The following is a 12,641-nucleotide window of genomic DNA, read 5'->3' as shown; positions in this document are numbered from 1 at the left end:
CGTAGACACAGTTACAGGTGTAGTATGCAGTACGTTTTGAGTCTTTACAAAGAAACCCATATGAAAAATGTCTTGAAAGTCAAGTGAATGAAAAAACAAAAAACAAATCCATTGCCCTTCACACAAAGTAACACTGGTATAGCATAAGACCAAAGCGAAAGTTGGAAAACTGGAACAGTTGCACTCCCTACCTGTGTCATCACCGAGTTCATGTGTGTCACGAGATTGGCACAGACAACAATGGCATCACACATTGGCCTCACACTGGTTTGACCACACTGCAGTGACCTTGTGGTGGTGGCAGAGTGTAACTGGGTGACAACAAAAAAATATCCACGGAAGAGGGACCTGCAGGTGGTCCATGAGCGTCTTTTCCGCTGTCATTTTAAAAAAGTTCTGGAAAGGAATCTGAGTTTGTGGAAAAAAATCTTAGTTCAGATAACTGTTTGCTTCATCATTGCCAGTATCTGCACGATTGTGAAAGTATTCGGAATATCTTATGTTTGAGGAATGTGAACTAAATGGAGCAGCTGAGAAAGGCTCCAAGCTCGTGTCGTGACATTGAAACAGGACAAGCGTGTCTCATAGTATTCTCTTCAAAATATTTTTGCTGTATTGTTTACTGCTATATAATGCAGGATTTTACCCTCATATGTCCATCTTTGCCACAAAACTGTTGTATATGAAAGGTATGAGTGCATGTCCATTTGATAATAGTTCACTTTCAATCAAATGTGTGTTGCGATGCAGTGAGTCGCATTTGCGTGAGAAGGTTGGGAGGAAATGTAGAGAATGGAATGCCTCTGGCAAGCCTGACTGGCCTCAGAGCAAGAATTAGGGAGTGAGACTGGGCCAGTTATTTTGTTGATTGCCTACAGAAATCAATCAAGGCTTGCTGGAGCAAACTAATTGAATTACACAAGTGGGTCTGGCAAAGGGGTGTACAATTGGCAAAGCTGCTGCAAAATAATAACAGGCTGGGCAGACCACAACTTGGGGCACTTTACTCAATTAATCACTCATGCCTCAACCCATCCTTCTTCCCCTATTTTCCTTCTCTTGTCTCTCTCTTCTTGTTTGGTCCTCAATCTTTACATTGTTTTTGTTATTTATTAAGTTATCTATTTGACCTTGACTCATAAATAAGAGTAGTGGTCCCCAACCACCGATCTGCAGCAATTTGTTAGGGGATTGCATATAGAGTTGTAAAAAAAAAAAAGAAAGAAAGAAAAGAATGTTGAGCATAAGTAGTGGAAATTGAATATTGCGCTCTGGTTCAAGACTGTCATTGCACTTTTGTGCACAACTTCAAAATAAAAGCCAAGTAAGGCATTGCTATCCGTGTACAGGTATTACTTGGTTCACTATTATTTTGAAGTTGACCCTCGTGGCAACAATTCTACAATCACAAATAATCAAAGTTTAAAAAACAAAATTAACCTATTCCTACCATTTGGTGAAAAATAGCAAGAAGGATGTCAACTGATATGTGTTAGCAGCAAGCCTTTCAACACTTGGTCCTAAAAATGATCACCTGTATTTTTCTCTCCTCTTTTCGCTTGAGTGGTGCTCAACGGACTGTCCTTTGATAATGCATCCTTGTTGAGCAGCGTTGCTGTCACTGCATGGAAAAATACCTCAGACCTCTATGGCCATTTTTCCCTTTGGAATGAAAATTATGATGTGTGCTTGCTGCTCGATGCTTGGTAAATATGGACAGTGGAGGGCTCCTGCGTGATCCACAGCTGGAATTGTAGCCAGTTTTGTGGTCATTTATACATTTTCAAATCTGAAGGTGTTGAGTAGGGTGGAAAGTTAAGCCGACGTCAGACTGATTTTGAGCCGCCAGATTTGTCGCAGACAAACTTAGAGTCTCATAGGCGATTTTGAGTGGTCTTCACGCGACATAGCCATGTAGTGTGACATACTCGACGATTGGTTGTGAGGTGTCTGGCATTTTAGAATTTATGTTCGCCATTGCCACATGGTCTGACATGTCGTCTGTCATCCTTCAATTAGTTCACCAGCATTGACCAATAGAAAGAAAGCTATGGCGAGACTGGACGTGGCATGCTAACAATCACAACGAAGTGTACAATATATAAAAAGTGATTTGAACAAAAGGGAAAATATTGGAAACTATACGTCACATTTGAACTCATGCTACGTTTTCTGACTTTAAAGGTGGCAGCTGATTAGTAGACGTGGTGTCATTAAACACTTTCGTTCGCTCAAGCTTTTTGGGGAGAATAGACAGTCCAGTCCACCCTATTTTTTTTCTTTCTATCTTTCTTTCTTTCTTTTTTTTTTTTTTTTTTTTGACGGAAGCATACGACAACTGGGCAGGGTCTGGTTGGTGACGGGCTTGTAGTGTGACATCTCGCCCAGTCCAAGACACAAAACGATATTTTTCTGGTAGTCTGACAGCATCACCATCGTGGAAGACAAAAAAGTCGTGTAGTTTGACAAGCCATAAGACAGGCCAAAAATCACATGACAAGGAGTGAGGCGCGGTGCGAGACAAGTTGCATACTAAGAGTGTTTTTAAATAAATTTTGGAGTGTAGAAATAGGTCAAGGTTTAGAAATGTTTCCAGTGGTAGCTATTCTAATTTCTGCAGGTAGGGCACTCTCGAGTATTGGAGCCAGAATAGAGAATACTATAGAACCCTCTTACTTCTTTTTAGCTCTAAGAGTAACCTCAACACTAGCATATTGTAAGCGGAAGGCACAAGATGGCACATAAGGTACCAACAAAATAATAAAACAAGATAGGAAGACATTCAGCCATGTAATATTTTATCAGTGTTGTGTGCTTAAGCTTTGATACCGATCCAAGTTTCAAGGTGATCTGGCAGTATATTGTGATAGCTGCAATGAACTGCAGCGCTGAGATTAAGTACTAATATTATTGATGAGATGTGACTGTCCATTAGTAGTAAAAGGTCATTTGCCACTTTTGTGATAGCTGTCTTAGTACAGTGATCCAGCTTGAATCCTTAAAAAAAGAATTCATAGGGATTACCAGAGGCCATGTGATCAAAATTCAAATGTAGCCTCACTTCACTCCTTCCTCATGTCTCTGATTAAAGAAACACCCCCAACTCAGTAAGGCAGGCAAAGATGCTAGCATACATTGTTCATGTTGGATTACTGTACTGCCAAAAACAAAATGTTCCCGGTATGGTGTTTTTTTTTTGTTTTTTTTTTAGATTGTGGAATCAAGGAAAACATGAAAGAGACGATGAACTTTATTACCTGATGACCGGTAGGCGCCGGTGGTTGCTATATCATGGGTGTCAAATTCAAGGCCCAGGGGGCAGATCGGGCCTGCCATGTTATTTTATGTGGCCCACCAAAGCAAATCATGTGTGTCAACTTCCATGATCCTTGCTAAAATCTGTACCGAAAGGTCAAATTGTTGTGCGTCATAAATAACATTGAGATTTTGCAAGAATTTGAAAAAAAAAGTTTACACTCGCTTGAACGATAATTGAACAATAATACTTGTCTGTTTTCAAAACTATCATCCATCAATTTGTTGTAACAGTATGATGAGACGATGAACCTTTTTTTTTTTTTTTTTTTGGTTTCACTGTCATAATGGCCCACCAAGAGAAGACGTAACTCTGAAGTGACCCGCGACAGAAATGAGGTTAACACACCTGTGCTATAGCATTGATTGTGGTTGGAAAAATAGCAGTGGGCCAAGACCTAAACTTTTATGAAGCAGTGGGTCAGACATAGGCGAAGTATATGGGAGAACCTTTACATAGGACATTGCGAAGACCCAAGTCCCAAATCTAAAATATTACCATTATTATGGATTGGTTCACCGTTAACTTCGGAAAATAAAAAGTATCCGTTATTGTCTGAAATGCATGCTAAAAGGAAATTTTGATTAATGATAAAGTCACCCATCAATGTCTAGTCAAAACAGACATGTAAATCTCATGCATTAGACTAAGTGTGATTTATACAACTACTGTCCAATGTTAAAACTTCAAAACCAGTTACTGTTAGTATGTGTTGATTAAGAAATTTACGATTGGCTTCGATGTCTAATGTTACAATTATACATCTAATACAAATAAAAGGGGGGCAAGAAGCTTAACATACAGGGTGTGTCTTAAAAGGGTCAGAACTGATGGCACAAAAGATTTCAGACCCAAACTACAAACTATGACTCTTTCAATATGGGCCATGCTTTCAAGCAACACATCTACAATGGGATCCTGTGGAGTTTGCTTCGTTCAGTGAGAAGAAGCAAGAGTTGTGGCATGAAAAATTGGCTGCTCTACTGTGACAACATGCCTGCTTACATTGAACTGCGAAACTAACAGTTCCTCACTGAGTAAAACATCGCCGTGCTGCAGCAACCTCTGAAGCTCACCCAACCTATCGTTGCGCAATTTATTTTATTTTTATTTTTTTGATGTTTTGCAAGCTCAAAAGGGTTATCCAGGGCACTCGTTTCGAAGACATCACAATGGCTGTGACGACACAGCTGCAGTGGATCCCGAGGGAATCCTTCCAGCAGTGCAGTTAGGCATGGTAGACAAGGTTTGGAAAGTGTGTTCGCTTCCGTGGGGATTACTTCAAAGGGGAAGAATTGTAGTTTGTGGTTTGGATTTGAATTAGATCTATTGTGACACCAGTATTGAAACTTTTCTGACACGCCTCAGAGGATTCCCTGTAGGAGCACAGAAAGGAACCACAAGCTCCTGATGCTACTGGTATTTCTTGTCAATGCTCATACTGTGAAAATGTTTTGAATGTATCTGTGTAAGATACATTTCTCCAATTATTTCAGACCTGTTTCTCCACCACTCTGTCAAGCCTCAGACCGGCTGAGTTAGCAAAGCGTGTGCTAAAAAAAAATAATGAGGTACAGTAAAATGGTGAACGAAATACATATGTCACAACTGTCAAACGAGGAACACAATTTGGGCCCAGAAGCAAACAGGACATGGAAGCTGATAAGCAAAATCCTTTATATACAAAAATATAAAGTCCCAATCCTATATGACAAAATAAAGGTGATTATATGAAGGACCATAGCTACTGACATCATGCAACCCAAAACACAGGCACAATATCTACAGTCCATGGAGGTAGAATGAAACAATTGATTCATTTTGTTTGATTGCCTTAATTTAGATACCAGAACCAGGATGGCCAAGATAAAAAAGATGTGGTGTGCCACTTTTCAGCAAGTCATACTTGATGACGTTAACCATTCTGCTGTAAGGAGTTTACTTCAAATACCACATTGGTTCACACATTTTATCAATATTGATGTATTCCCACAAAATACAGGTGAAGCAAAGGCATTTGCTTTTCTTTTTTTTTTTTTCTTTTTTTTTTGATCACTGCATCATCTTAATTTTGACCTCTTGGTAGAACAGAATTGACAGCAACTTTTTTTTTCGTTACTGTATATTCATGGGAGATCTTTGTACATAGGGGAAATGTAGGATTTGGCTACATCACTAGCGAACACCAGCTGGTTCGTGTGTACCTACTCCTGAGTCTGACTGAGAGAGGCATGAAGTATAAATAGACTAAAGTTATCGCTCTGCTGCTCTCCTTCTCCCTTTTTACTGCATCTGCTCATCACTTTCTCTAGCATTCTCTGCCCAGCCTTTAAAGTGTTACTTCTTACTACATCTTGTTTTATTGTATAACAAATAAATGCTTTTGTCTTTTAGTTGTTACTGTAGTTTGAGGTGAATATAATCTAAACAAATGCTAACCGCCTGTTTGAGTTTGTTAGGCATATGCCAATCACATTGCTGAGACCGAGTGTGAAGTAATGTTATCTGCGTCTAATTCTGACAGACTACTCATTTACAATTTTTCTTTGTGCCTTTTGCACTTGAAATAAAAAAGTAGGAAAGAAAGTCATTCAAAATGCAGTCAAAAATTACATTTCAGAAAATAAAAAGTAGAAAAGTAAAAACAGAACAATTATATTTCAATGGCCATTTTTTTTTTTTTTTTTTGAATGCAAGCGACTCCAGTTGTTCCAAAATGCTGCTGCTCGCCTTCTAACTGGTGCTCATAAGAGGAAGCACCTAACTATAATTCTGACCTACCTTATTGGCTCCCTGAAAATTTCAGATTTCATTTGAAGACACTTTTATTTGTTGTTTTACAACTCTCCAAATGGTGTTGCCCCACTTTATCTCCCTACGCACCTGCCCGTGCTATATAAAGTTGAATTGATGGGTTGATTTGAGTTGAGCCCTGGTCTAATGCATTTGTTAAGTACTGTACAAAAGGATATCAAACAAATGGAAGTTCCCCGTGGAAACATTTTGGTTGTCTTCAACCATGCATTTCTAAGTATTGATGAAAAACAAACAAATAAATAAATAAGAGTTACCTTTTGATCATATCACTAACTAACTCAGAACTTGTGTTGGAAATTTGGTACACGAACAAGGTGGGTGAGCATCCATGAAAATGTGCAACCTGGTGTTGATCTACATTATGATGACTCGGTCTTGGCGGAGGTCAGCACTGAGTGTCATTCTAGTTTTGATTGTAAAAGAGATGGAAAGGAGCACCTGGATATAGTACATAGCAAAGTATTCTGGGTGGTGTCTGGTACATTGAGGCTTCTTGGATCAACACTAATGAGCTGCGTTGCAGCATTTGTCAGGGAAGCCTGGGCTGCAATCTGTTTGCTGAACCAGCCAGAAGCACTAATGATATCATCAAGACGTACCGTCAACTGTGCTCTAATGCAGAATGATGTGACACTCGTTTTTTCACCTCCCTCTCCACGCGCTCCCTCTTTCAAGTTGTACCTACACATTAGGTGGATGGAGTTCATTTGCACATTGTGGAAGGACAGAATCTTTTATCTGATAAGCGATAACTGGGTTGTTATCAAACAAGCCCCTACAGATGTGACACGATCGAAAATGTACAGAGACGTTAAAATAAATCACCCCTGGGTTACATATTGAAAACAATCTACCTTGTTGTTCGTATAGCAACATAGTACTGTAAAAAAAAAAATGTTTTTACAGACATTATATACACACACACACACACACACACACACACACACACACACACGGTTATATTGTAAAGGAATTCCCATTTCTCTTGTGCCATGTCTCCCCTTGTAAATGTTATGCATCTAATTTTGTTTAATGCCTTGTAGTTTACACCACCATCTCTACGCCTTTGCCCAGTAGCTTCCTTGACATTTGCAATGTTACTTCTTCCTTTTACTTTTGTCACATCCAAATGCTCCCAACAAATTTGGTGTGACCGATTCAGCCTGCTGATTTATTTATTAAATTGTTTGCCTATTTAATCTGAGTATAACGGATGCCGGAGGGGCCACGCGGTTTTTCACGGTGAACTGCATTAAGATTGCAGAGAGAAGCGCGTCTCAATGAAATAGTCCAGAGCATTGCGAGATGCACCCCGCCCCCGTTTAGAGAATTTTCTGACTTCTTTGTGCACTGTCAAAAAAACCTCAACTAATTGGGATACTCCCTCCTTTTTTCTCTTTCTCTCTCTGTCTCTTCCTTTCATTCTGCTTGTTTTTGCTGGATATTGTTGTTTCCAGGTGCTTTGCAGATTGAGAACAGCGAGGAGACGGACCAAGGAAAGTACGAGTGTGTGGCGTCTAATTTGGAAGGCGTCCGCTACTCGTCCCCCGCTAACCTTTATGTGCGAGGTAGGGAGAACACGAGTGTTAGACCAAAAAAGTGAAATGTCTGCACAGTCCTTTTTTTAATGTTGAGCTTTACGAATAGTAATTACTTCCCTTCTAGCCGTAGCACTATTTTATCCAACTCGTATAAATATTTTAGCACTGATAATATTGCCTGCCCATTGTGTAAATGAATGTGCACTATAAAAGCCAATTGCGAAGTATACAGTCATTTGATCAACTGATGTTCTTTTGTGTTATGATGTAACACTTCATTTTGTGTCTTCCAATGCCATGCCCAACTCGCTTGGAAGGAAATGCGTAGCGCAAGAAGCCGTATGTCTTTGCTTAATCGGTTGCCAGACACCTCTTAACTGTAATTGTGCACCCAAACAAATGTTTGCCCTCCATCCAACATGTGGACGTTGCTTAGTTATTTGTTATTTTCAGGTACTGGAGCAAAACGGTAAGTCTGGATTTTGATTGCGTGAAAGAGGGATTAGTCACGATCACAATCAAAATCTAAAAAAAAAAAGTAATAATTGTCCATTAACACAGTGAGTAGCACTCATATGTAACATGTTATCCTCTGCAGCATAATTCCATAAAATTCCTTCGTTGTGCTACATTCTGTAATTTTTTTATTTTTTTTTTACATGGTCGTCCACCCATTAGTCCGTTTTGGTCAGCAAAGCTATGGAAAGGAATCGCTCGACCACTGATGCAAAATGACAATGACTCCCTGTTTAGTGAGGTTTAATAAAATGAAGCAGATGCACTTCCACCATGTATAATTTATATGGCACATATTAAATAAAGATGCCATCGGTGTCTACTCAGTTCGTTCCTTCTGCTGTGTACCAAATAACTTTGTTCCCAATAAATAATTCACTAGTCTGACATTATAAATTGGGTCAGGGCTGTTATTTGTACTTGCTGTTGCCATTGTCTCAACGCAATAGGCAAAAAAGTGCTTAAATGAGATAGCCGGCATTCAAAATACAATGCTGCAACACTCACCATATATGAGCTCATGCAATTAAAGACAAATTGCCGTCAAGAGACATCAATATTGCATAATAAGAATGGGAACACTTGGTGCAGTCTTGTGATTTATGAGAAGATTCCTTGATTGGGAGACAACAAAAAAGTACCTTTAAATGAATAACTCATGCCGCTTCCATGAACATGCTCCATCAGCATGCCTTTCGTGAAACTGAGTTCACAAAGGTCATAAGGATTCAGGTGCCCTCACTCTACTATATGTAATTCACTTGAATGGTGTCAACCTTTTGTCTGTTTTCAGTTCACTTTTGTCAAACGATTCTGATACGTGATGTTGACAATGTTTTTGTTCACAAATTGCACCTGAGATTAGCAGCTGTAGTCGAGATACAACTGGAAGCATAAAACACCGGTCCCAAAATTCTTCCTGTGCCACAATTATTTTGAACGTTAGTGTGTGCGTGTGCGTGTGCGTGCGCGTGCGTGCGTGCGTGCGTGCGTGTGTGTGTGTGTGTGAGAGGCACAAACCCCTTTGTGATGTTGCAATTGACCCCTCGTAAAACATTCGGTCTCGAACTGCAGCTTCTAACTTCAGCCTGAGCGTGTCTCTTTTCTTTTCTATCGTTCATTAGTTTTTCCTTATTTTTTATTTATTTAACTTCCTTCTCAAACAAAAGCGACAATTAACCATCAGGGGAACTTCTCCTTGTGGTCATGAGGAGCTTTTGAATCTTTAAATTATAATACACATGATCTTTACTCCAGGGGTGCTTCACCATTTTTTTTTTCCTTAGCGGCAACGATGAATGATCTTGATTGTTTTGGTTTATTTATTAAACATGACATTTAATCAAGGGGCGGGCAGGCAAGTGGTCTTTCAAAATGGGTGTCACCGGTAGCAGGGACAGTGTGTGGGGGGGAAAAAAAAAGGGAACAGGGATTTAAGCAAAGGGATATGTAGCTGCAGCTAAACACCTTGAGGTGGCTTTTTTTACTCTCTCTGTGTTTCCCCTATTTTTCTCTTCTCCTCATGTCATTGTGTTCTGCATCAACCCCTTTACATCCCTCAGAGCTTCGAGAAGGTTGGTGTGTTTTTTTTCTTTTTTACTTTAGTGAACCCACAATTGAGGGGGAAAAAAAATCTAAATGTTGAAAAAAAAATCTAGTTAGATTTGCCTGCTACATTTCTCAATTCATTTCTAAATTAAATAAATGATAATCCAGTCAAACCAAACTGCTAAATTAATTTGACAAAGCTTTTTCTACAAAGTATATTTCTAAGGAAGAAATGATGAAATAAAACCTGACGAGTTCGGGTTTTTGTTTACCTTTATGTTTGCATTGTGGGGCCTTTTCTCGTTTTGCATCCTCTGGTATTGCTTCTGCACAGAAAAGCCTTTCTTGCATGTGTTGTCATGGATACCCAGCACGTGAAAATAACAGGACATGTTGCACGATGGAAGAATGTAACTGCGCTTGCATGCCTGTCCAGAACCACTTTGGCCGTGTTGGTCTTTTTTATGCTTTCTGTGTGTTCTCTTCCATTTTATCCTTTCCTTTGTTTTTCGAATAGTCACTTCCCCGAACAATCTGTTTTGGCTTTCCCTTGGTTCTCGTATTAATTTATGTTGTGATTATGGTGTGTTACGTCTGTTTTCCTTTTTTATTCAGTTGGATTTCCTTTTGTCACTTTCTTTTTAGTAAAATATCCATTTCTGTTTTAATTCTTTGTGTTTTGACGGATTTGAGTTTCCTTTTCCAAATGATGCTGCTGTGCTTCTTGAATCTTGAAATGCATGTGGAAATGCGGCATGAAAGTGTGGAGACAGCCGGCGTTTCTGTCATCTCATTTAAAAGGATCTTTTACTGAAAAAAAAAAAAAAATTGGCTTGAGTGGGTATCATGATGATTGCAATTGAGGCCATCGTGTGGATCGATAGCGGTATAACATTTACATTATTTTCAAATACTGTACAATATGCTTATTTTATATTTCAGATTGCCCACAACGACTTGTAATGGAATCAATGAATTATGTTTTGTTCATTTTCATGAAAATGATAACACCATAAACACTCATCCACACGAGTTATAGCATGAATATGAATTAATGGGCTAGTATATATGGGAGTTTGTTTATCGATGACTTTTTGAAACTTGTAACAAACTTGTACAAACTATCAGACAGAGCCACAAAAATGACTATAAACACTTTAGTAAGCAAACTGGGCAAGTATTGGGTTGAGATCTTGAATTACAAAAAAAAAATATAGATATATAGATATATAGATGTATATGCCTGCGACTCTGCCCTATTTAAGTAGCCCTTAACTTAAAAGTTAAAATCATACAACCTACGATTTTTTTAACCACTGAGAGAATCTAAGCAGCCTCCAATTTTGTTGGTTCTTTAATCACAAGTGTGTGATGGATATTTTTTAGAAAGAATTATATTTTGGCTCATATGATTGCAGCTCTAGTGCAATTCATTCTGATGGACACAAAAAAAAAAAAAACTGATTTAGGAAGATCCCAAAGAGCGTGTGCTTAATTAAATCTTCACAAATTACAACATGCAAACCTTTTTTAAATCAAGCCCAAAGTCTTCTGATTCTTCGAATTAAGGACTGGAACTTGATGTGACCTCACTCCCAAATCTAGCTGCTATTCCTGAGTTTCAATTTGAAGACTTCTTGCCACCAATTAACTGAAAATATTCATTTGCTTAGAAATACTTAAGTTATAACTGCCATTGCAACGTCTGGCAAAATCCCACTCCAAAAATAAAGAATAATGAAAAACTAAAGGCATGTCGTCACTATGAGTTTGAAATCAAAATGATCACACGGATGCAGAAAGACTATGCTGTTCGGTACGCATGTGCATGTCTGCCCTCTTCTAATCATATCTGCTTGGGTGTCAATTTGCTTGCATGTCTCGCTATGTATCCGTGTGTGATGTTGGGAAAGAAAGCTAGATTACACCTTATGTTCTCACTGGCCAAATTAAATCGAAAGCCTGCCGTTTCTAGTGGACGTGTGTCGCCAGCCCTCATAGACTCGTGTGTGTTAAAAATGTTTCATTCTTCTAAAAATATACGAATACAGTCCCAAACTGAATGACAACTGGCATCTTTTCCTTTCTAAAAAACAAAAACAAAAATTTACAAATCTCCTATAATCAGATACCCATACAATGATTCCTGTCACATTTCTTTGCGTCATAATTTCCATGTTGATGAGGTGCCCATAGACTCTTTAGCATCAGCACAGCCAAGGTATTAATACAGGCTGACCCCCGCAGCTTCTATGTAAATGTTGTAGACTTCAACCAGAAAGCGTAACAAAAGGATCTCCATATGATGCCTGTGTCCTCAGGCAGCAAGAGGGTGTAATCTCAGCTTCAAGGTGACACTAAAGGCTGCACATTATTTTGGCTTCCCCATTCATTTTCGGGCAGTAAAACCTGCCCTACCAAAGTGGCCAATAATGTCCACCTCTGTTGTTTGGTTTTTTTTTTGTTTTGTTTTGTTTTGTTTTTTGGGGCTCACAAATCCCTCCACAACACCACCCACTTTTAAACTTAGTGGAGTACTCTGGCGTTCTCTCTCGACTGCTTTTCACCTCGTTCACTGTAAGTCTTCTTGTCTTTCTCTCCACATTGGGGCTTGAAACAAGATAACCTATCCAAATAGAAGTATATGTTTGTTTTCTTTTCCTCTCAAATCCAAATGGGCCGGCTGGGCTCCTGGGCTCTGTGAATGAGAAGCCTGTCCATACCAATGGGATTTTTTTTTTTTTTTTTAACTCCTAATTCCCTGTTTTGCGCTACAGTTTAGGGAGGAAAGCACAGGCCCATTCTTAAATGGCACAGTGTTGACTTGGCTCAGTGGCAGATGAAACATGATCCAGATACACGCATCCATGCATAATGGATATATATACTGGTATATATATATA

General features: G+C 39.0%; 1 protein-coding gene across 15 annotated transcripts in view; it reads left to right on the top strand.

The window, feature by feature from the left end:
• The window catches only part of ptprsa (protein tyrosine phosphatase receptor type Sa), a 237,882-nt gene that overhangs the window by 155,030 nt on the left and 70,211 nt on the right, over nucleotides 1–12,641 (top strand). For 9 of the 15 annotated variants that reach the window (XM_019875184.1, XM_019875183.1, XM_019875180.1 and 6 more), the window contains 2 exons: nucleotides 7,591–7,701; nucleotides 9,753–9,764. In XM_019875184.1, the coding sequence (XP_019730743.1) occupies nucleotides 7,591–7,701; nucleotides 9,753–9,764 (123 nt within the window). The remainder of the gene's footprint in view (nucleotides 1–7,590; nucleotides 7,702–9,752; nucleotides 9,765–12,641) is intronic. The other 6 variants (XM_019875182.1, XM_019875185.1, XM_019875193.1 and 3 more) reach the window with 1 other exon arrangement.

This window comes from Hippocampus comes, unplaced genomic scaffold, assembly GCF_001891065.2.
Source record: "Hippocampus comes isolate QL1 unplaced genomic scaffold, H_comes_QL1_v1.1 scaffold132, whole genome shotgun sequence".
Lineage (NCBI taxonomy): Eukaryota > Metazoa > Chordata > Actinopteri > Syngnathiformes > Syngnathidae > Hippocampus > Hippocampus comes.
The sequence above is the reverse complement of the archived record's forward strand: the minus strand, read 5'-3'. Positions and strand labels throughout refer to the sequence as shown.